This window comes from Gadus chalcogrammus, chromosome 9 (assembly GCF_026213295.1).
Source record: "Gadus chalcogrammus isolate NIFS_2021 chromosome 9, NIFS_Gcha_1.0, whole genome shotgun sequence".
Lineage (NCBI taxonomy): Eukaryota > Metazoa > Chordata > Actinopteri > Gadiformes > Gadidae > Gadus > Gadus chalcogrammus.
In genome coordinates, this window is record NC_079420.1 from 21512011 (window position 1) to 21535461 (window position 23451).

At 42.7% G+C, this 23451-nt stretch overlaps 5 protein-coding genes across 5 annotated transcripts; 2 read left to right on the top strand and 3 right to left on the bottom strand.

The window, feature by feature from the left end:
* The first annotated feature begins 820 nt into the window (after positions 1-820).
* LOC130388581 (transient receptor potential cation channel subfamily M member 1) lies at positions 821-5926 on the top strand. The gene is made up of 10 exons (XM_056597947.1): positions 821-1034; positions 1128-1259; positions 1380-1508; positions 1624-1875; positions 2300-2492; positions 3091-3111; positions 3216-3360; positions 3452-3657; positions 3899-4031; positions 4153-5926. Exons 1-10 carry the CDS (start codon positions 918-920, stop codon positions 5639-5641), a joined length of 2817 nt encoding a protein of 938 aa, XP_056453922.1. The 5' UTR covers positions 821-917; the 3' UTR covers positions 5642-5926.
* Positions 5658-9630, bottom strand: LOC130388584 (ras-related protein Rab-8B-like). The gene is made up of 9 exons (XM_056597952.1): positions 8464-9630; positions 7911-8184; positions 7735-7795; positions 7475-7535; positions 7288-7365; positions 7094-7183; positions 6944-7009; positions 6780-6830; positions 5658-6656 (listed from the first exon to the last, which is right to left on the bottom strand). Exons 2-9 carry the CDS (start codon positions 8032-8034, stop codon positions 6570-6572), a joined length of 618 nt encoding a protein of 205 aa, XP_056453927.1. The 5' UTR covers positions 8035-8184; positions 8464-9630; the 3' UTR covers positions 5658-6569.
* Positions 8452-9961, top strand: LOC130388585 (40S ribosomal protein S27-like). Its single transcript, XM_056597953.1, has 4 exons — positions 8452-8562; positions 9183-9291; positions 9487-9597; positions 9698-9961. The coding sequence occupies exons 1-4, from the start codon at positions 8557-8559 to the stop codon at positions 9724-9726; spliced, it is 255 nt and encodes an 84-aa protein (XP_056453928.1). The 5' UTR covers positions 8452-8556; the 3' UTR covers positions 9727-9961.
* dnaja (DnaJ heat shock protein family (Hsp40) member A) lies at positions 9923-17834 on the bottom strand. The gene is made up of 8 exons (XM_056597948.1): positions 17606-17834; positions 17204-17344; positions 16425-16599; positions 15817-15921; positions 15464-15691; positions 10895-11125; positions 10697-10797; positions 9923-10567 (listed from the first exon to the last, which is right to left on the bottom strand). Exons 2-8 carry the CDS (start codon positions 17333-17335, stop codon positions 10352-10354), a joined length of 1188 nt encoding a protein of 395 aa, XP_056453923.1. The 5' UTR covers positions 17336-17344; positions 17606-17834; the 3' UTR covers positions 9923-10351.
* A 1303-nt stretch (positions 17835-19137) lies between these two features.
* On the bottom strand, positions 19138-23425 carry idh3a (isocitrate dehydrogenase (NAD(+)) 3 catalytic subunit alpha). Its single transcript, XM_056598684.1, has 12 exons — positions 23309-23425; positions 22750-22809; positions 22347-22394; positions 22082-22165; positions 21760-21874; positions 21377-21564; positions 20999-21132; positions 20810-20912; positions 20647-20711; positions 20447-20531; positions 19910-20062; positions 19138-19641 (listed from the first exon to the last, which is right to left on the bottom strand). The coding sequence occupies exons 1-12, from the start codon at positions 23333-23335 to the stop codon at positions 19558-19560; spliced, it is 1146 nt and encodes a 381-aa protein (XP_056454659.1). The 5' UTR covers positions 23336-23425; the 3' UTR covers positions 19138-19557.
* Positions 23426-23451: the final 26 nt, after the last annotated feature.

Below are 23451 nucleotides of genomic sequence, written 5' to 3' on the forward strand. Positions count from 1 at the left end.
TCCCCTTCCACGAAATGATGGTGTGGGCAGTGCTGATGAAGCGCCAGAAGATGGCGCTGTTCCTCTGGCAGAGGGGAGAGGAGGCAATGGCCAAGGCGCTGGTGGCCTGCAAACTCTACAAAGCCATGGCCCACGAGTCCTCTGAGAGTGAGCTGGTGGACGACATCTCTCAAGACCTGGAGAACAACTCAAAGTTAGTCTTCCGTTCTATCAAAAACAGCATAGGGCTTTGCAAGTGAATTACTTTTGATGGGTTTTTTAATGGGTTGATATTATTCTCAGTACTTATGATATATTGTGCTTCATCACATCTCAGTGAGGTTCAATGCCGCTAAATTCCTCAATTCCTGTATGATCTGTTGACTACATCTTGGTTGACGCCGTCCTCTCCTGCAGAGAGTTTGGCCAGCTGGCCTACGAACTGTTGGATCAGTCCTACAAGCACGACGAGCAGGTGGCCATGAAGCTGCTCACCTACGAGCTCATCAACTGGAGCAACTCCACCTGCCTGAAGCTGGCCGTGGCTGCCAAGCAACGAGACTTCATCGCTCACACCTGCAGCCAGATGCTGCTGACAGACATGTGGATGGGCTGCCTGAGAATCGGCAAAAACCCTGGTCTCAAGGTGACGAGAAATGCATAACCATACAGCGCCTAACAAATAACAAGCTTCAACACAGTATTCCACACATGACGGCATTGCTTGTAGACTCCATTGTAAATATATATAATGGTGGACTGGACAGGATGGATTGTGCCAGGGGGGATTCAAACTCCTGTTACCGGCATTGTTAATGCCATGCTAGAGCTAGACCCAACTGCATTAGTAATATTTAATTTCATCACTGTTGTAATTTATTTGGCATTAGTTGTAAGAGTGCCATTTTTTCTGATCCACAAAGGTTATTCTGGGAATCATGTTCCCTCCTCTGATTATGCTCCTGGACTTCCGTGTCGGCGATGACACGTCTTACCAAGCCCCGGTCGTAGGAGAAGCCGGGAAGGACAAGGACGATGACAACAAGTCCAGACAGGTCTGTGTCCCCACCTGACCACTTCTCATGCAATCATATCATGAACCCCCAATACAGGGACAGCCATACTCACTCCTTTCGTGTGCTCTCCAGGACGCCAACAATGACACCATGTCTCGGAAAGGAGATGAAGAAGAGGGAAGCACTCACGTCCGCAAGATCCCCATCGGAAAACGCTACTTTGAGTTCTACGACGCGCCCTTCACCAAGTTCTGGTTCAACACGGTATGTTGGCCTTCTCCCTGTTCAGCTGAATGTACCGGACTTAACCCGGTTCTCTACAGAGCCAATCGTGACCACTCATGGGTGATAATGATTGGCTTGTGAATGCTTTCTACCTGGTAGATCGCCTATCTGGTGTACCTGATGCTGTACAACTACATCATCCTGGTGAAGATGGAGAGATGGCCCTCTCTGCAAGAGTGGATCGTCATCTCTTACATCCTCACACTGGGCACCGAGAAAGTCCGGCAGGTAGACCACAAAACAGAAAAATCTTCATTTTCAACCAATACAGAATCATTTAGAAGTATTTATAGAATTTTGTATAATAATATATATTTCATGCTGTCACTTCCCTTCTCCCTAGATCCTGATGTCAGAGCCGGGGAAGCTGAAGCAGAAGATCAATGTTTGGCTTGAGGAGTACTGGAACATCACGGACCTGGCAGCCATCATTACCTTCCTGATGGGCCTCATGCTCAGGCTACAGCACGAGCCGTACCTGGGCTACGGCCGGGTCATCTACTGCATCGACATCATCTTCTGGTACATCCGCGTGCTCGACATCTTTGGCGTCAACAAATACCTGGGCCCTTACGTCATGATGATAGGAAAAATGGTAAGTGTGCCTTACAAATCATACTGTTGAGTGTGGTTGACAGGCTGTCTCTTTTCATCCTGCTCCTTATGCATTATTTTTATTGCTAAACTGAATTTTGTGGACAAGTACTTAATTCAGACACACATTCCTAATACATAGTATGCATGACTCAAAAATAATGACATTAAGAATCTTGGTGATCCTGCATGATCATTGGTTCTTGCAGATGATTGACATGATGTACTTTGTGGTGATCCTGCCTGTTCATTGGTTCTTGCAGATGATTGACATGATGTACTTCGTGGTGATCCTGCCAGTTCATTGGTTCTTGCAGATGATTTACATGATGTATTTCTTGGTGATCCTGCCTGTTGATTGGTTCTTGCAAATGATTGATATGCTGTACTTCGTGGTGATCCTGCCTGTTCATTGGTTCTTGCAGATGATTGACATGATGTACTTCGTGGTGATCATGCTGGTGGTGCTGATGAGCTTCGGCGTGTCGCGGCAGGCGATCCTCCACCCCGACGAGGAGCCCACCTGGAGGCTGGCCAGGAACATCTTCTACATGCCCTACTGGATGATTTATGGGGAGGTTTTTGCGGACTCGATAGACCGTAAGACTAGAATTCATAGTAAGATTCTGTTTCCTCACTCTGGGCAGATGATCAGTCCCGTGCTGTGTTCGCTGCTTTCTGCAAATGAGTGGCAATAGATTTGATTATAAGTCATTGCATTTGTTTGTGGCCTCCTGAAAGAGCAGCTTTAATCTAATTTCTAATGGAAGTACTAATATTAAGTACTCAAATAATGTGTTTAATTTGTAAATTGATGATCATCTGCCAAATTGTTTAGTTAACCGTGCTTTTTCTGTAAAGGTGAATGTTAGATAAATTCTACAAATTAAAAGCCGGGATTACAAAAAGAGCTAAAAGTTATTAAAAAAAGATGGCTGAATTTATCAATAGAAAAGTCTATAATTCAATATATTTAACAAAATACTTAAATTAAGCTCTAGACACAGTTCAGACACTCCATCTAGGTCACTCAATTATAAGAGCTAAGAATTTTATATAAAGATAGTACTAATTAGTTAGTAGTTAATCTTACAAAAATGTTGAATAAAATCTTGTAACAGAAGTATAATGACTAAAAATAACTCATTTTCAAAAGCTAAGTTGTAACGCTACCCTCTACTCGTTTTTTATTGTGCTTTTCCGGAATATCCTCAAGTCTACGCTATGGAAATCAATCGTGAGTATTGACTGATTGCGTTACTCAAATGTGCAGCTAAACACATTGAAGAAACAGTCCCATACTTTCGGCTCTTCATCAACACCCACCGCCTTCCTCCACAGCACCCTGTGGTGAACACTTGTACGATGAGGACGGTAAGAAGCTCCCACCGTGCATCCCTGGTGCCTGGCTCACCCCTGCCCTCATGGCAGGATACCTCTTGGTCGCCAATATCCTTCTGGTCAACCTGCTCATCGCTGTCTTCAAGTAGGCCTTTCATGCTCCACTGTGATGTACGATAAGCACACGTTGATGCCTTGTTTGTGCTGACTGACCTCTGACCTTTTAATTCCAACAGCAACACTTTTATGGAGGTGAAGTCCATCTCCAACCAGGTGTGGAAGTTTCAGAGATATCAGCTGATCATGACCTTCCATGACCGGCCCATCCTGCCCCCTCCACTCATCATCTTCAGCCACCTCTACATCGTCTTCAACAGGCTGTTCCGACGATGTGCCAAGAAGAAGGTGGAGGGGGAGCTGGACGAGAAGGACAGAGGACTCAGTGAGTATTGGTCCAGAGACACTCACCGATAGTTTTGATTCTCGATCAGTCACCGAGTAAGACCCCCTAACCCGCCCTTACTGCTCCGGAGTGTGTGAATGTGAGGACTTAAACTTTAAAGAGATTTGAGTAGTCAGAGGTTAGAAAAGCACTATATGAATACAGTCCATCTATCATTTGGGGCCAATATATCCTTTTCTGCTTCCTAACCCTAATCCTTGCCCCGGTTAATTCCCGACAGAGCTCAGGCTGAACCCAGAGGAGCTTAAAAGTCTGTACGAGTTCGAGGAACAGTGTGTGGAGGAATATTTCCGTGAGAAGGAAGATGAGCAGCAGTCCTCCAGCGATGAGCGCATTAAGGTTACCTCCAATCGGTAAGGGATACCCTTTAATCACACTTGGATGGCTTAGTGAAGGCCTGTTCAGATGTTCATTCTGCGGTTGTAGATTGACAGTACATATTATCCTCAAACCTTTCCCGGCTGTCCCTGCCAGAGTTGAGAACATGTCCATGCGTCTGGAGGAGGTGAACGAGAGGGAGAACACCATGAAGGCCACCCTGCAGACGGTGGATCTGCGCCTGGCCCAACTCGAGGAGATTCACGGGCGAATGGCGACGGCCCTGGAGAAGCTGGCAGGCGTGGACCGAGGGGAACTGACTCGCACGTACTCCCGCAACTCCTCGGTGGGAGACCCCTCCTCCCTGATGCGCCAGAGTAGCATCAACAGCGCAGACGGCTACAGCCTCTACCGCTTCCACATGGACCTGGAGGAGACGGCGGCCAAGCAGAAGGAAGCAGAGGAGGTGGGGAAGACAGGACTGGAGAGGCAGAGGAGCCTGCGACAGTCAGCCAGCTCCATCAGCCCCAAAGAGTACGGCCCCACGTTGGACGTCAGCGGGCCAGAGAGGGTTCGAACAAGCTCCTGTGTGGATATCCTCATATCACCGTGTGAGCTAAAGTCCTCATCCCGAGAAGGAAGTCAAGAAAATGTCGCCCACAGTTCGTCTGATTTGACACCAGATGCTAGCTACCCACTGGCCAAATCACTGCCCAAACTGCGTCCAGAGATGGATAAACTTAAAATTGTCCCGACCAGTGCCAAAAGGGCCAAATCCTTAAGACAATATCCCTCTGAAGAACAGAGAACAGGTCCCAAGAGGGCTATGAGTATAGTAAACATTGTCCCAGATACGACAGAATCAGAGCAAGACGCTCAAACTACACAGAAGGCACAACCCTGGCAACCCACCTCTACTTCACCGCAGAGGACTAAATCATTGAGATTTTTGCCAAGGGAAAGCCCACGGAAGTCAATTAGAACAAGGAGGGCTTCGAGCGGCTTGGTCCTTATCCAGGGGGGCGAGGGTCATGAGTTACTGCAACCGTTGGACACCAAATCGCTGGTGGAACGGTTTACGGAAGATGTCCAACTGCAGCCGGTTAACAGCTTGCTTGCGGTCAACACCCTCAGTCTCTCTGAGCATATACCCCCAATGGTCCCGACTCCGGCCCAGAAGCTTGACGTTCCCCAGGCGCTTGAAGAAAGCGCAGCCGGACCGGACCAGGAGCCTCCTAGTGACGGGACACCTTCAGACATAGCAGGGTCCGCTACACAAACCAATCTGTGTGGAAAGGAACCGCCTCCCAGTCTGAGGGTAGCCAATGAGGCGGTGGTGTCATCCCAACGGTCATGGAGCTGGAATACAGGTGACATGGAGGCCAGGGGCTTGACTGTGCCCTTCAAGTCAAGAGTCTCGAGCAGTCTGACGGACATTGCTGGGGCATCTCTTGTTCTGACTGATACTCTGCAACGTGGAGAAGGAGAGGGAGAACTACTGAAGAGTGCAGATGAGCACGTGGTGGAAGACGGAGCTGATAAGGTGGAGGCCTCTGGATCAATGGAGGTCAAAAGTGGCGACACAGAAAGCCAGGAGAATAAAGAACCGGAGGGGGTGGAACCGGAGCAAAGAGCCACCGAGTGAAAGTCACACCGAAACAAGGCAGCAGGAAGCAGTATGACAATCAAAGAAACAAGACTTTTAATTAACAATCAACACCACAGCTCAGTCAGTATCATTAATAGGTTATTGCAAAATGAAATACCACGCTTGTTAAAAGTCACATTTAACATCTTTACTGAAACATTTTAGTGTGAAATTTCGACCATTACAGTTGTGCAAAGTACTTTGATGTGAATGTTGGCAATTTAAGTTAAATGTATGAATGTATACTATACAAGTTGAAGTTAAAATAAAATAAATAATGCGCAGCCCATTTATTTGTTTTGATGCGTAAACTTTTCTAGTTTAATACCATCACACGATTGGCACACTACTTTCTATAAACACATAAATAAAAACCTATTGTTTAAATATTTGAACATTCATATTCATATAACATGAAACCTGTATACATAATAAGCATACAGAAGTCAACCTATGTCCCACATATCTGCCTCCTATATGAATAATACCATGGACGACCAGTTACATGTAGACTTTAGCCATAAGATCCCACGGCATACAGAGACTTTCCTTGCTCTATCTCGAAACAACAACAATAGCAGCTTATGAGACAAAAAAAAGCATGATTTTCTTTTTTTTTGCAATTGCAACCGCATCTTGAAATCAGTGGCCATTCATGCCTTCTTAACCCGCTCTCCTGCAATCAAACGCTGCAGGCTGACTATATGTGACTATCTCTCTCCGCTGACCGGAGGCTATCCTGTGTGCAGGTTTCGCTTGTATCTTTTGTTTACAATACTTCTCAGGATAGAGACACAAGGCAGAGCCCGCTGTGGTCTTCAGGGAAGGAGAACAGCCAAGCTGCTACCCAAAGGCGGTTTAGAAGTAGGAACCATCCCCAAAAACGAACCAGTTGCTCCAGAGCAGCCACCATCGGACGAGTCCTTTAGAGAAGAGCGCACTTGAAAAACTTCATCCTCCTCGACTTCTTTTCTGTGATTTTGAGCGAACCTTCCGCTCCTGATGCTTCGGTCTACCAGAAGAGAACAAACAGAAGAGGAGAAGAAAAAGAGTAGCAAATAGGATTAATTTAAATAAAACTACCAAGCCTTAATTTACATAAATATGAAACTATATATCCATAATTTGTGCTTACCGTCTTTGTGCTAAGATTCTGCAGGATGTCTCTGGCTATTGTATAAAAAGCCTAGAGTGAAGAGAAATTATATGACAAAGGAATTGGGTATGAAGTATTTGAAAAGATCAAATATTCTGAAAAATGTAGGGGAATAGTTATATAAAAAAAAAGAAAACACTTACCTCCTCTACATTTAAACTGGACTTGGCACTGGTTTCCAAGAACTTAATTCCGTAATCAATAGCCAGCTTTGTAAAATACAAAATAAATACTACATTAGTAACATTGCTTACTTGCACTAAAGCTGGATCTAAAGGAGTGATTCTACTCACCTTCTCCCCCCTGTCTTTGGACACTTGTCTCCGGTCACTTATGTCACACTTGTTGCCCAGAATCATCTTCTCTACATCTGAGGATGCATGCTTCGGGAACAACAAGTATAAGTGTATTAAAGCACTCAACAGATAAGAATTGGGTTTAATTGACCCTCAACGGGTATGATACACCCTGTTATTGAAGCGTGTACCTCTTCAATATTTCTTATCCAGTTCTTTATGTTTTCAAAAGACTTCTCGTTGCAGATGTCATACACCAGCATTATGCCCTGTGTGGAGAGAGGAATATGGGTTTTTCACAACACACACACAGCCATTTTATAACCACAATATAATTGAATATTAGTGTGACACTGATCATATAAGTGTGTGTTTCACCATGGCTCCTCTGTAGTAGGCTGTGGTGATGGTTCTGAACCGCTCCTGGCCTGCAGTGTCCCTTTGAGCGACAATTTGAAGACATGCGGTTTAAATTCAAAATTAATAATTTATATTCTGACTGGACAACAGTCTGAGTAATGATAAGAGCATAGGCCTACGACAACTAATTACTAAACATAAGGACATCGAGATGAAAGCCCTTTCTCTGTATTTATATTCAAATTGCAGGCTAATCAGGGAAAGACATTGCCACTTACCAAATCTGGAGCTTCACTCTCTTCCCATTCAGCTCTATTGTTCGGATCTTAAAATCAATACCTGCATTGCAATCGGACACCACAAAACACGTGCGTTAAATCATTGCATGTGAATACCTCTGTTGTGTGACACAGCCATTGACGATCGATGCTACATTATTTCACTGTAGACCCACCTATGGTTGATATGAACGTGGTGTTGAACGCGTCCTCGCTGAACCTGAACAGGAGACACGTCTTCCCCACTCCGCTGTCCCCGATGAGCAACAGCTTGAACAGGTAGTCATATGTTTTCGCCATTGAAACGCCTATGCATTAATAACGGGTTGATACACCGGAATCCCCCTGTCTGGAGATCCTCACCAGCTGTCGCTCAGAGCCACCGGTGAACACGTGACGTCACGTCATGGGCCCGTCGCACCCTGGTCTATGTAGTTCACAGAGGGACCTCTACAAATATATAAATAGGGATATATCGATATAGATAGAGATACAGCTATTGCATTTTGAAAAGTGTAAAAACACGTCAATATAATTCTTAAACAAAAAAAAATCATAATTTCTCAAACGTCATTGTTTAAATACATTATATTCGACAATAGCCCCTAGTTAAACGATGCATACAAAAAAACGTAGTTACATACTTTGGTGCATTACTAGGTTAGTAATAACAATAAATACCACAAATATGCACCACGTTATGGTTTAGTCTCTAGATAGAAGACCCACCTCCAAAACACCCTAGTGGATCTGCTGTGCTGCTGCAGTGGACCAATCAGGCGAAACTACGACCAACAACCACCAACTTCGTACTCCATCACAATGCCTGTAAGTAACACTGTTTAACTCTCTCAGCCCCTTATGGTTATTAATATGAAAGCTAAGTGACATCCAGATCCTCGATATAACTGTCAGTATGGCACATGTGATGCACATGTGATGCAGCTAGCATGCTAAGCAGCCTGAACTGCTCCCCTGACGTGGGATTCTAACGGAAACTTAATGGTAAACATGTTTAAGTACTGACTTACACCTGAGGTGTGAGCCTCTTTAAAACGCCAATACAACCACCAGTTCCAACCAGTACAATAACTGCTTTGGACATCTTAATATGGGAACCATCAACATGCCTGATGCAGTCTTTTTCTTTTAATTAAAGTTGCATACGCATGCACGGTTTGGCTTTCTTCTAGCTGGCAACAGGCCTACTAACGACATAAACTGCTCAAAGTTCAATAAACGTACAGTATCTTGCCGTAGAGTATCCGTAAGATTGTCTGAATCGATTTTCTTATGTAGTAAGCGTAGGCAGTGACGTGTCCTGACATGCCCATCGGCCTATTCTAGGCTTATCTGGTGCGTACTTATTTCGTGTAAACGGACACAATCGTCGAGGTTTGTGTGATAATACATTGTTATAGTTTCCTAAGGTTTGTGTTGTGTCTCAGCTCGCAAAAGACCTTCTGCATCCTTCTCTGGATGATGAGCGAATGCATCACAAGAAGAAGCGACTCGTCCAGAGCCCCAACTCGTTCTTCATGGACGTGAAGTGCCCAGGTAGAATAACGTCACAAACCGTGCTCCAATAAGTTACAAAGCACATATAGTGTAATCATAGTTTGATAGCATAACCAAAAGTAAAAAAAAAAGTTGAAAAACACACAACTTATATCAGTCACGACCATAAGGACAGCTACATCAGATGGAATTCGGCATCAAAACCAATCGTAAGAGAACGCTCCATTTCTTCAGGTTGCTACAAGATCACCACCGTGTTCAGCCACGCACAGACCGTGGTGCTATGCTTGGGCTGCTCCACAGTGCTGTGCCAGCCCACCGGAGGCAAGGCCAGACTCACTGAGGGTACCTTTAGCTCATTTGTATAAAAATAAAAAATAAATCATAATTGAAAACAAACTGTAACGAACCTACGATGAATGAATTGTCATTTGTTTTTGTTTAGGTTGCTCGTTCAGGAAAAAGCAACACTGAGCACAGGAAATGCCATATGTTGGAGCCCACTCAGTGCCTGAACACACCGTGGACTCAAATCAACTTTATGAACGTTATGTGGTTGATTAGCTCAACACTAATGTCATTAAGACATTACTTTGATAGTAATCTTTCATGAAGATTTATCTTCTATCAAAAGGAAATAAATGCAATGTAATTTCATCTGAACAGAATAAATCATGAAGCTGTTGAAAAGGTGGATTTTGAGTTTTATTGAAAGAAAAAAAAAAAGCAATGAAACGCTGAATGCAATATCAGGACCTTTACCTTCACAGAAAGCATACTAGAACTCCATTCCAGTCAGATGTGACATTTCTCTATTAGGAACATGCATAGAAAACAAATACACAAAACATTCACATCAGGAAGATACGAGACGGAAAAACCCAAATAAACTTGTAATAGCTACCGTGTGATAAGCTGTTTTACTAGCATATGGATGACCAAGGGGAGCCGAAACAGGAAGGGGACGAATAAAGTTGGCTAAAGCAATGACCTGTCATGTCAGAAGTCAGACCATGATGACTTTGCACTGTTTTAACTCTTGTGGTGTGGAGGACTTAAGGCCTGTGACGTTCACGTTGCATCCTAAATAAAAAGGTAATCACTGGGTCTGGCACTGCACCCCTTGCCTTTGACCCTCGTCGTCTTCCTCGTAGGCCTCGCGACTGCTGCCCCTCTGCTGTGATTGGCTGTCCGCCTCGCTGAGGGTCACCTCCTCCATGTCATCAGAAACCACCACCTCGTCTCTGGCCGGCAGCAGCCTCTCTAACTGGAACATCAGGTGCTCTGGGAGCCAGTGTTTCTCTGGGAACTCCACCTTTGGATAATAAAAGATCATGCAAATCCATTGAAATCGTGTGGTGCGTTAAATAGGTCCAGAATGGGTAGATGGCGTATATGCACTCCAGCCACCATAGAGAACCGTTGTTTCCTCTAGGAATCTCACCTGAAACTGAACGAAGAGCTGTCCCTTATCGAAAGGTTCCCGGTAGATTGGCATGCCTTCGTTCTGAACACATTTGAGGTCGTTGTGCTTCACCACTTCACCTGGAAACCGAGAGAAAGAGAAAGAGAAAGATATGCAACTGGTGTATATTTTAACTGGTACATGGCGAAGTACACAAGTGCCACAGCGATACAGTACCTGGCTGTGTGCTGATGATGAGGGTTCTGCTGTCCAGCGTCAGGATGGCCTTCTTGAATCCACAGAGAGCTTCGACCAGCTTGATCTCCATCTGCATGATCAGGTTATCCTCTTGCCGCGTGAACACAGGATGCTCCTTCTGGTCCAACACGATGATAACATCACCAGGCTCTAGTCCCGGCTCCTGGTCGCCCTCCCCGTGGAATGTGATTCTCTGTCCATCTTTCATTCCTTTCAAATGGAGCATCATTAGATGAGTTTCAATGCCTCTAATGTATGATATATACGTTTCGGCTTATAGAACAAATGTGCCATCGTTCAATTTAGCAGAACAGCGTAAAAGCACTAGCGAGTAGGGATGGGGATCATTAATATTTATTGATATCAATACCATTTTCGATACTCCTTAACGATCTGAGTCTTTATAGATACCACTATCGATACTTTTTTCTATTAATTGGTTGAAATACGATGCGTTTTTAGTGATGAGGAAAATATTTACGAAATAAATAATTGTATTTTAAATTAAATATGTAATTCTTAATAAATATTGACATCAGTAGTTTTATTATACTAAAATGATTAGAGCACTATACAATTGTATTAGTAATACAGAAACATGAGTAATACATTACTCATGTTTCTCAAAAACAAAAACTCAATTTACCATTTCTTTATGTTACATTTGAACCTGATTACCCAACAGTCGTTTTACTGAGCCAACCTCAACACATCATCACGCAGCACATCTGAATCTTTTTTGTACTTTTTAAGATAACTAGCTTGTATGCTGCTTACAACACCGATTTCACAATTGGATTACTATTTTTAACTGACGGGACTAGCGACAATATCTGTGTGTGCGATTACCGCTCGTACTTTGAGTTGATGATTAAGACGGGCCTGTCTGTGGTGCGACAGGAGAAGGAGGAGACAGGAGGAGTCTTTTCAACTTGGTCGAAGGTACTGCATTTGACCTTTATTTGATGCACAATGCTAATGTGCTTGGCCATTGAGGTTGGGTTCCCCCCTTTACAATAAAAGATTTTCGCCCGTTCAGCCATCCTATCGAGCAAAGTTAACTGCCAGACTTCACTAGTTTTACTTGTAATACTTAGGGATGGGAATTGATAAGAATTTCACGATTCCGATTCCGATTCTGCTTATCGATCCGATTCCTTATCGATTCTCTTATCGATTCTCATTGGGTGAGAAAATAAGTATAAATGTGTTTGTTTGCATTACATCTCTTTTATATCTGATCAGAAGTGCTTCTAGTATTAGGAAATTTTACATTTTCAAATCAATTGGTCTAGAAGAAAAAATATATGTTTCGCTTTTTAAGCCCAAATGCCATCATTATGTGCCATACAACTAAAAACACAGACTGAAAACAGCCAAGTAAGAGCTTGTGCCTTTTGGAATTCTAAAAGTGCTCATTTGCATTCAACTTGTAACAAAATTAAACTGACATAAACAAAATGAAGCATTGATTAGACAGAGATGTATTAGATGGGCCTACCTAATAAACCGTTGGAACACATAAGACCGGAAACCATAGCAATGCCGGTAAACAAACCCCGAGAAGCCCAATCCCTATGAGAGCACCCCATGCTACGGCCATCCGGAGGCGACAGAGCTGTTGGCCGTGATATTATATATACAATTATAATATAGTATATAATATATTATATACTATTATATATAGAGCTCCGGGAGTCGCAAACTGCAACAATCACTTTCTCCTCCATTCCGCGGTTCACCCGGACTGCTGCACTGAGTTTGACGGCTGAACGCGGATTGGCTGTTACGTTACACATGTCACTCAGTTATCACGCTGTTGAACGCTGATTGGCTGTCATCACGACAAAAGCTTGTCATCGGTTTTCTCCCGCGAAAAACTCGCCCTTATACGCGTCTCTACGTTCACTTTGTATGGGATCTTGTCGCCCCGTCGCGTTTGGTGTGAACGCACAATGCGACATGTTTGCTGCCTTCTGAACCAAATCAAAGCAGCGTGTGTGTGACGTCACGACGCATTTACCGCGACCGGAACCGATAAGCGGAATCGTTAAGCAGGCTTGCTAACGATTCCAAGGAATCGGTTGACTCGGAACCGGTTCTGAACAAGAACCGGTTCTCGATTCCCATCCCTAGTAATACTGTTTGCTTACAATTCCATTCAAAAACATTGGTGGACACGCTGCAGTGATTGGATTGATTTGATTTAAATGCCGTGACTCGAGGGACACAACATTACGTTACAGGACTTACAGCACAAAGAAAATAATAAATGAACGACGGGACTCGATAGTGGTATCGAAAAAAACAAAAGGTGACAGAACCGGGTTTCGATCCCCATCCATACTAACGAGTACTGGCAAAGAGAATTATTTTCATGAGCGTAGTACGTTAAGAAAGCTGCTTTTGACAGTTTGTATTTTTTTGGGTTAAACCTTAATGGTTTTGTGTAGTACTGTGCTCAACTGTAGACGTTTCGTTTCCTGACATTGGGTATGATTCTAGGTGGTGTAGAATAGAATGCTCTACTTGGAAGATAAAATGATTGGATAGTCCACTGCCATTACAAAGGGATTATCAAACTAACATTAAGGAAAGCTCCAACAATTTTTCATGGATAATTGATCAGCTTTTCCTTCTTGTAACCAAGCAATGCTGTGGTCTCACTCATTTTGCCCCCCCATTTTCCCAATGGAACGTCCCGCTGCTACACAATTAACCGACACAGCCATTAGACCAGTCAAGACAACATTGACTAAATGCCTGTCGAAGACACAAATCATCAAAGAGTCGAGGCCATCCCTTATTTCATTGCTTTATCAATGTTTTCCCTCATTGACATGAATAGGTTTCTCTTATCCTAAATTAGCAGTTTAAATGATATTAGGCAACTTTAAGTGGGGAGGGAAGTGTATTTAATAAAGTTAAAAGTTTGAGGGTGTGTGCGGGCTCAGAATGGGCATTTGGTGGGTGACTTCCATCGGACATGACCGGTCTTTAAAGGCATGACTCTGTTTTACCTCATTTGACAAATAACTATGAATTTTATTAATAACCATTTGTAAACATAAACCTATGCTTGTTCTCCATACCGACCTCATCTCATCCTAAAAAGCACCTCCTTTCGCGGCGCCGTCTTTCCCTGGCGTTAACTGTGCAACTTGTGACGCATGCTTTGAATCCGTCTAATGCCCACTGATTCTATTCAGCTTATGCCACTAACCTCTTCTGCATGTACTTTCTTTTTTAATCAAATGTAATTAATTCAGTAAATGCACCAAGGTTCTCTCTCCATAAACTACACAGGTGTTTATTTAGAACAGATTTCTCTACAATCTGCTAGACTTATTATGGAATTGAGCGTGGCCAATTTCTGATATTGTGTATTTGAGCTACTTGTCATTGCATAGGCAACTCTGGCTATACTGTGCACCTTCGGTATTTCACCTAATTGAATGTTTAATTAGACAATAGAAATGGTTTGGTTGGTTGGAAATATTTGCTGATTGAAAGGCACATTGATGGCAGAATACACGCATGTAATGGTTTCATCGCAAAATAAACTAGCTCCACTAGTCTCTACAGGACCGTCCAATGACTGTATAAGAAACGTCTGCTCCTGTGTGAACATAGCATTAGGTCCAACAACTGTATAAGAACCATCTGGTCCTGTGTGAGCATAACATTACTGATAGTCAGTACTGTCTTCTTTGTTGCTAGCCAGCCAAAGACATCTAAGGTTTACTACTAGTAGGTCTACAACGTACCGCCGTCTGCTGGCCAAAGACCACACTGAAGCCATAATCAAGGCATTCAGAGATGACTATAGTATGCTTTAAGCTATCTCAGTTAACCCTCTCTTTGGGAGTCAGGATTTTGCTTTGGTGGACAATGACATTACTTTGCCGCCGGCCAAAGAATATTCAATGTATTAAACCCTGCGTGCAACTTCACACAATTTCATCCATAGGAACGTTGATGGTGTGTTCTTCCAATTTACCATTAATAAATTAGAAACACACTTATAAAAAGGCCATGCGTCGTAAAGGTTTGGGTCAATTTGTTGACACTCCAGGTTAATTATTGACAGTCTATTTTGAGAAGTAATTCAGCAAAGATAATTGTTCAATTCATCCCCTCTCAAGGTATACAACCAGAAGGTGGGTTGATGTAACTCGCATGTAACTCGGCAACAGAGTAACTTGCTTCAGCAGAAGAGTTATTTACTAACTTCAAACAAGATTTCTCCACGTGCTAGAATGTGCAGCTGCATGTTCAAACCAAGTCAACATTTCTTTGTCTGTTTGTGGGAACAAAATATATCCCAATTTCAGAATGTGCATTCTGTGTGACAGGATGAGTTTAACAGAAAACATGGCCGATTTATTTAGACAAGCTGGGTTCCTAGCTAACAGGCCAAATCCTTTAAAAGCCCTCAGTTCTATCATTCTGAACCATTAGAACTCATGGAATTCCTCTGGTCTAATCTATCATAATTACTCGACCAAAACGGCCTGGTTTAGGAACGGCTTCACGTGAAAGACCCACCTTTGTCAATGTGGACCTCGAGGACCTTCTTAGTGCGCTCCACCTTGTGGCCGTTGCAGGTCTTGCAGCGGTCCTTGGAGCTGAACTTCTCGCCCTGGCCCTGGCAGTCGGCACACATGCTCTGGATCTGCTGAATCATTCCCGGTCCGATCTGCTGCACTTTGATCGTCACGCCTCTTCCTTTACAGCTGAGACACTTCTCCAGGGCTCCCTTCTTACCACCATAACCTGTCCAATAAAATCAATCGTGTTTTCTTAGGTTCGTAACGAGAGCCTAGGATTTCATATGAATGATTGAATGAATGAATGAATGAATGAATGAATGAATGAATGAATGAATGAATGAAACCTACCTTCACATTTTTCACAGATGACATTCTTCTGGAGCCCTAGCTTCCTGGTGCCTCCGTTGTACATCTCGTCTAGAGTCACGCTGAGCTGATGGACCACGTTCTTCCCTGAACACAACAAGGAGGACAAAGTCATCAAGGAGTCTCCATCGTATTTGAACGTATTCATCGTGAACGTCATTGCTCATATCTCTGTGTTTGTTTGTGCTTTTGTTAATACAGTATACATTTTTGTGTACTTGTACTTTTCCGTTCTAATTCACTATTCTGTCGGTTCTAGCGTATTGCAGTGACTGGACTGGATGCCTGGACTCTCCTCACCGTAACCGGCCAGCACCACATAACCAATTTAATATGATGTGCATGTATTTACCTGTATGTCAATTATGGCACCCATTGCACTCCTGACCATCCCTTGAAGAAGGGATCCCCTACAATGCGTTTCTTCTCAAGATTTCTTCCATGCTAATTTCAAGGGAGTTTTTTCTTGCCCGTGTGGAGACTTGGGTAAAGGGGGGCGTCATAAATATTTGGCCTGTTAAGCCCTTTGAGACTGTAATGGTGATTAAGGGCAGTACAAATGAAATTGAATTGAATATCTTGATGCGTACCTCTTCTCTCCCTCTGAGTCCTTCCTCCGCCGCCGAAGAACATGTTGAAGATATCCGTGGGGGAGCCGCCGCCAGACATGCCCCCCTCCTTGATGGCTTGCTCCCCACCTTGGTCGTACAGATCCCTCTTCTTTGCATCTGATAGCACCTCGTACGCTTGGGATATCAGCTTGAACTGTTTGAGGGGGGATTTAAACGAGTTGCACAGCAATGAGCTTATTACACCACACTGGTTGTTGTGTAACACAACACTTTTTTTGTGCATTTACTCAAAATAATTGCCCTTTGTGTGCCCTGCCCTGTGACTAAAGTCCACCACCAGCTTGGGTGAAAAATGTTGTGACTAGACGAAATGGTGTGTGTGTGTGTGTGTGTGTGTGTTTCTTCTGTAACAATACAAATAATTAATACCAATCAGCAACACAATCATCAAGGGAAAATGGTTATGGTAGACGACCCCTTTTAGCCAATACACCTTTGAGATGGTTGATTTTAAAAGACCAGGTCAGACTAATGGAGAAATATGGAGTTCAAGACAATGGTGATTTAATAACGAATTGCATTGCAATGCAACGGTACTAAGGTGTACATTTTTGTTACAAGCTGTCAAGAGAAGATAACTTCAGGCAGAGTGAAGAGACCTCAACATGACTCCGATAGCTTTCCAGAGAGTTCCTTGCATTCTGCTGCCTCATTCTAACAGGCGTGCGTTCTAAAATAGAAGCAGCCGTCCCTCTCCATAAAGGGCCGGCCTGACGGGCACATCTCCCAGTACGTACCCTCTCTCCTTCACTGGGGTTCTTGTCCGGATGATATTTTAATGCTAGTTTTCTGTACGCCTTTTTGATCTCATCTGGCGAAGCTTGAGCCTTCACACCCAAGAGGTCGTAGAAACCAGTCTCATGAACCATGATGGCAACCTAAACGACACGGGGGCAGAGGAAAAAAAATTGTGAATGAATCAGTGAAATTAGTCAATTTAGATAGCACTCAAATGCAGTAACTTCATGTGATAGCCGCACTAGAAGAGTAGCGATCCCTAGCATGGGGGTAAGGGGCTACCCAGCATGGGCTAACGCAGTCACATGGAGAACATAGTTAAAAATAGTGCGTCCTACTTTAGCGTTGAATGTCGCCTGCCTTTATCTAATTCTATGTGTATTGTAAAATGCAATACTTACTTTTCTGTCTCAGGGTAGGATATTCCTTTCAGCAAAGCGACCCTTATCAGGAAGATGGCTGCTTCTTATAACAGGCGACTGCCGAGAGCAGAATATTCTGGAGCGCAGGGGCCGGAGGACAGTGTTGCCAGATTGGGACATATTTCCCGCCCAAACTGGCAACACTGTTGTTGCCAGTTGTGCCAGATTGGGGGGGGAATCTAAACCAATCTGGCAACACTGAGCGCAGGGGGGCCGGAGAAGGTGCCCCCCCCCCGGATGTTGAAACACACAGAAGAGTCTCGAAAAGACCGGAGCGGAAGTGGGTTGTGTACCCAGTATGCCCACCACCAACCCAGAGCAAGCCCATAGAGAGAGAGGAGTTGCGAACATAGATATATATATTATTAACTACTATGAAATTAGGGTTAGTTGCTTATTTTTATTAAGCAATGGGTGAGACAACAAGAATGTGTGTGTATCAAACTTGAAAAACTAGAACAAAGTGAAGTAACAGGGATGAATATTGTGTGTATGTATATATATATATATATATATATATATATATATATATATATATATAAATAAGTTTCTCTTCATCAGTAATGTACTAAATAAAAGTAAAATAACAATTTGAGTATATATATATATATATATATATATATATATATATATATATATATATATATATATATATATATATATATAAGCAATGGAAATGAATGATCTCCTACGCCGTAAATGGATGCTTTGGAACGGGACTATGCGAGGCTCCAGACCCCGGAAGTAGGCGGCAAAAAACGCTACAACGGAGTCCAATGGAAGCGTCGCCACTCTGTTATATCTATCACTAGGCACCAACCCATCACCGGTCAGAGCCATCCATGGTGAGGCTGTTCATGAATCATGAATTGTTGATATTTCAACTTCGTAGTAGGGCATAGTCGTAATAAAAGATTGTGTGAACAAGAATTTCGTTAATTTCCCAATAAGACTGTTGAAAATGTTTTGAGTGAAAGTTATATATTTTTTATTTGGTAATTGTCGTGGAAATATAAATCATCTATAATAGATCATCTATAATATACAATTGTATACAAATTACATTAACCTTGTAATTACTATTCACATTAAAAGGAACTGCATACATTCTCCCTGTATCTTAAGATACATCCCTTCCCCTCTCTAACTGAGAGAGGTTAAGAAAGTTCACATTTGCATTCCCACTGGAGCCACTATGTCTGCCTGTACTTTCCCATGATCATGCTCTAATATTAATTAAAATATTTCCGACGTGTCCTAAAAAATAAGTTTCTCTTCATCAGTAATGTACTAAATAAAAGTAAAATAACAATTTCAGTAAAAAATGGTGTAACTACTTGAATAAAGATAGTTCAACATCATACAATAGCAACGTTGCGACTTGCTGATCTCAGAGTGGCTATTCAAGCATGAAATCATTGTTATTTGTGGCATTGTGTCATTCGCGCCTGTGTCATATGGTCCTGTTCGTTCTCACAAATGCAACACACTGATTGATCTGATGTATTTTTTTCTAAGCTTTTTATTGATTGTGTGCGACAAGATCACAGTTTAGCCTTTTCAGTTATTCATGAGGACAGGCAATCTCTCCCCGAGCAACAATAACTTTCATCTTAGCAATCAGACATTTGCATACATCCAGGGCATCTTTCCAACATATATGTTCTGTTTGAACTCTCATTTCAAAGAGTCCCTCCTAAAGGCTCAACCTTAATTACATAAATTCATTAAATAAATAACATTATACTTGAAATTGTCCAGTTTAAGACCAAGATTTGCTCACAGAAAGACATTGGCTAGTCAAGAGTCATCTATTTCAGTGCTTCTGCTTTTTGGTTTGCAAAACTGAAAGTAACTAAAGAGCCATAGTAAGACGAGGAACTGGTGCAGCGAGAGGATCCAGCCCTGCCTGGACTCTGGGGTCCACCTCTTCAGTCCAAGTCTTGGACCCTCTCACAGATCGCCGCCGTGAATTCTGAGCACTTGGCGTTTCCCCCCAGGTCTTTTGTCAGCACCTTGGTGGGAAACCACACGAACATATGAAAGACTTTGAACTTGTGCACCACGTTGTTAAAGCTCTTATAATTCATTTAGAATGCACTTTAAAATGTACTATCCCTGTAAATCTGAGATATGACTATTAAGCATGAATACAAATATACATACTGTACACAAAAAAGCATCTGCTAAACGACTCAATGCAATGCGAGTGTAACGTAAACAAGCGTATACACATCACCACGTGCGTATTCCAGCACTGGCCGACCCAGCAGCTGTACGTACCCGTTTGTCTTGAATGGTGTTGAAGCAGGCAGTCTGGATCCTCTGGGCATGGGCGTGCAGCCCCATGTGCCTCAGCATCATGACGGCACTGAGCAGCAGGGCAGTGGGGTTGGCGAGGTCTGCTCCCGCTATGTCCGGGGCCGTTCCATGAACCTGCGGTTCACAAGAAGCCCCCAATATTTAGGCCCAATCCCATTTCTACCCCTGACCCCTTCCCCTTACCCCTCCCCCTTGTTTTGAAGGGGTAAGGGGAAGGGGTAAGGGGTAGGGCCTTAAACTTACATTTACACTTAGGGCATTTAGCCCTAAGTGTAACACTTTTATCCTAATCGACTTTCAATAAGTACCTTTGTCTGAAGAAAAGAAACAACAATATGTCGCTGTCGTGTAGTGACAATGTTCGTAGAACAATTGCCAAGTACTTACGATTGCTAGGTTAATCCAATTTCCCGTACACAACAGAGATAGCTACAAGCCACAAACACATACCAGGCCATGTTAAGAATGACTAAACAAGCGGGCTGACTCAGTACCCACCGATTCAAAGATGGCGACTCCATTGGTCCCGATGTTTCCACTGGGAGTCACTCCCAGTCCTCCGATGAGCCCAGCACAAAGATCGCTTCCAGGAGGAACAGAGTAGGCTGTTAGATTAACGCTGAACGTTTATTTGAGTGGACAAATGTGTCAGTGTGGATAAGCATTTTTCTTTATTGAAACGAAAGAAAGCAATTAACCTTAGTATGTCGCCATACAAATTTGGCATCACTAGAACGTCAAACTGTGTGGGGTCTTGGACCATCTGGGTAGAAGATACATATTTTGGATGAAATTCAAGCAATAATGTCGTTTTGCATATTTGAAATATTTATATATTTTTTACGATGGACAAATACTTACATTAAGACACACAGTGTCCAAGTACATCTCAGTAAACTTGATATCTTTGTAATTCTCGGCTGCTTCTCGACATTTGCGGAGAAAGAGACCATCTGACATACGCCTGCAAAAAGGGGTAACGGACAAAGAAATATTAATGTGCGTGTAGAGGGTTGGCACGTAAAATAGGATGTTTAGAATACAACTTACATTATATTTGCCTTATGCACCGCAGTAACACTGGAGCGCTGGTTATTAACGGCATATTCAAAAGCGTACTTTGCAATACGTTCACTTGCATCTTCTGTGATGAGCTTTATGCTCTGTACAACTCCATCTACGATCTGCCATGCAAGTTCAATGAATAAAATATTAACATAAAATACTGCAATATGACAACGCATACAATAAGGATACCGCTGCTACCACATGCAGGTGGAAGATGGTTGGAAAAAACTCCCCCTCAAAACACATCTGTTGATAATATATAATATGCGCAGAATCTTTTACAGGGAGAAGCAGTTTCAGATTCCGAGACCAGGTACACATACAGGGCAAGACACAACTAGTTAAGGTGGTGTTTCTCACCACATGTTCGATCCCGCTGTATTCCCCCTCAGTGTTCTCTCGTATGGTCACCAGGTCCACATCTGTATAGGGGGTCTTGTAGCCCTCAATAGACATACAGGGGCGTACGTTTGCATACAGATCAAATGTTTTTCTCAAGAGAAGGTTCATTGAAGGATGGCCAGCTGCAACTGGGGTCTTCAAGGGACCTGCAGATAGTGTTGTGTTGTGAATCATCTTTATATTCTTGAAGCAAAGATCAGCCAATATGCACTACTTTGTCACAATTTGTGTAAAACACAGGAACAAGGCTACTTTAATGAAGCAATATGAATGTTAATTTCCTTATTAATCACATCAACATTAATGAAATGATAAATTCAAAGAAAGGACTTATTAAATACCTTTGAGGCCAATTTTGTTTCTGTCCATTGATTCTTTTGTGTTTGGAGGTATCATCCAGTTACCACCTGGCCCTTGGATGGCTGTGACATTCCTCTCGTCCCACTGAATGGGTACCTATAGCAAATATACAGAGTATAATACTTATTAACATTTAAACCAAACAACCACTTAACCAAAAATGTATATCTGTCGAACTGCACTGCAAGGAAAAAAGGAAGATCAATTATCCATTATCTTGAGAATACCGAATAAATATACTTTGAAACAAAACCATAAAAACCGCAGGTCATGGTTTGAGAAAGCTCCTGTCAAAGTACTCACTTGAGCTGCTTCAAATATCCTCATCACAGCAGTGGAGATCTCGGGACCGATTCCATCCCCAGGGATTAGTGTCACCGTCTGCATCTGAGAGGGGAATTACAGTGAACAACAATTGCCAGCATTCAATATAATTTCATTCAATAAAAAGTATGCCTTGTGTTCTTTCTTAGATAAGAACTATGATGACTCATAGAAAACATGACAAATGTATAATTTATATGCCAATCATAAAATAATGAAGCTCATTGGCTGATGCCAGACGTACTCCATGGTCGCTGGCCCGAGGACGCTGCTGTCTAGGGGCTTGTGGCACCTGTAGGGTTAATAGGAGGGAAGAATGATAGGATGCATACATAGTATGTACGCTCAGATGCTTTCTACGAAACAAGTCGCATAAGAACTAATGATAAAGTTGTCTAAACGTCAAAATAGTGAAGTGGTGGTCCAATAACTAATACGATTTGTATAAAGCAAGCTGAAATACCGCACAAAGAGCATTCATGATGAAATGTTTTTGGTATATTAATCAGTTGTATCAAATACACATAGTGAAGACCCCCATTTAAAGTAGTTGGTTTCAATGAGAATTATAGGGGAATCTATGGAATCAGAAAACAATTGCAATTTGGCATAAAAAAAATACCAATGTGTGTGATGTGTGTGTTTACTTGGTCAGCAGTGAAAGCCTTGGTGTCCTTCAGGCCCCACCTCCTCAGAAGGTTGAAGACCTGCAGATGAAATAAGTAAACCACCTGCTTACACCTTTTTAAGTCACTATTAAAATATACATTGTCAAATAATGTAAGGCTAACTAGTAAGTCAAATATCTATAGTAATGGGAGGTACGCTACCTAGCAGCACATACCTTAGGCTAGCATGATATCGATGTGACATTGACAAAGGTTATAACAACGCCTTGATAAAAACATGATCACAGTAATTAAACAATCATTGGTGATTAAATGTTAATTTGTGATTAATGCTCTGCGCTACAGCTGTCATATCAAAGTGAAGCTACTCAGAAGAAGACAGGGATCACCAAACTGGTGATGAGCGAGCAATGAGCATCCAGGTAACCGGGTTGCTATAGCTACAGCAAACAGGTAGCCTGCTTCGCGACCCCAACATGGAGGACACCGCAGCCTCTTCGACCTTACAGATAATTGACATTACCACTACTACATTACGTTATAACACAACGATACACATGTCAGTGCAGAGACTCACTGCAGTCCTCCAGGTGCTTCCTGCCATGGCAGCAGTTGGTATAGCTACTAGCGTGATAGAGGCAGACGTCAACCACGGTTCAGTTCATTTCAATGGAAGGACCCCACGTGATCCAACCATGTACTATGCAGTGTGCCCGACCA

Bases quoted from the DNA above. Each gene is read 5' to 3' on its own strand.
- LOC130388581 (XM_056597947.1), top strand. From the start codon at position 918: ATGTTCCCTCCTCTGATTATGCTCCTGGACTTCCGTGTCGGCGATGAC. The intron at 1,509-1,623 runs GTAGACCACAAA...CCTTCTCCCTAG, and splicing joins GCACCGAGAAAGTCCGGCAG to ATCCTGATGTCAGAGCCGGG. The intron at 1,876-2,299 runs GTAAGTGTGCCT...TGGTTCTTGCAG, and splicing joins TCATGATGATAGGAAAAATG to ATGATTGACATGATGTACTT.
- LOC130388584 (XM_056597952.1), bottom strand. From the start codon at position 8,034: ATGGCGAAAACATATGACTACCTGTTCAAGCTGTTGCTCATCGGGGAC. The intron at 7,184-7,287 runs GTACACGCTTCA...TTGTTCCCGAAG, and splicing joins GGATAAGAAATATTGAAGAG to CATGCATCCTCAGATGTAGA. The intron at 6,831-6,943 runs GTAAGTGTTTTC...TCTTCACTCTAG, and splicing joins CCAGTTTAAATGTAGAGGAG to GCTTTTTATACAATAGCCAG.
- LOC130388585 (XM_056597953.1), top strand. The intron at 9,292-9,486 runs GTAGAATAACGT...CCATTTCTTCAG, and splicing joins CATGGACGTGAAGTGCCCAG to GTTGCTACAAGATCACCACC. The intron at 9,598-9,697 runs GTACCTTTAGCT...GTTTTTGTTTAG, and splicing joins CAAGGCCAGACTCACTGAGG to GTTGCTCGTTCAGGAAAAAG.
- dnaja (XM_056597948.1), bottom strand. From the start codon at position 17,335: ATGGTTCATGAGACTGGTTTCTACGACCTCTTGGGTGTGAAGGCTCAA. The intron at 15,922-16,424 runs GTACGCATCAAG...TGTTGTGTTCAG, and splicing joins GACTCAGAGGGAGAGAAGAG to GGAAGAACGTGGTCCATCAG. The intron at 11,126-15,463 runs GTGGGTCTTTCA...TCCATTTGAAAG, and splicing joins CGAGGTCCACATTGACAAAG to GAATGAAAGATGGACAGAGA.
- idh3a (XM_056598684.1), bottom strand. From the start codon at position 23,335: ATGGCAGGAAGCACCTGGAGGACTGCA. The intron at 20,712-20,809 runs GTAAGTATTTGT...TCTTCTACCCAG, and splicing joins TGGACACTGTGTGTCTTAAT to ATGGTCCAAGACCCCACACA. The intron at 20,063-20,446 runs GTGGGTACTGAG...TGTGAACCGCAG, and splicing joins GAGTCGCCATCTTTGAATCG to GTTCATGGAACGGCCCCGGA.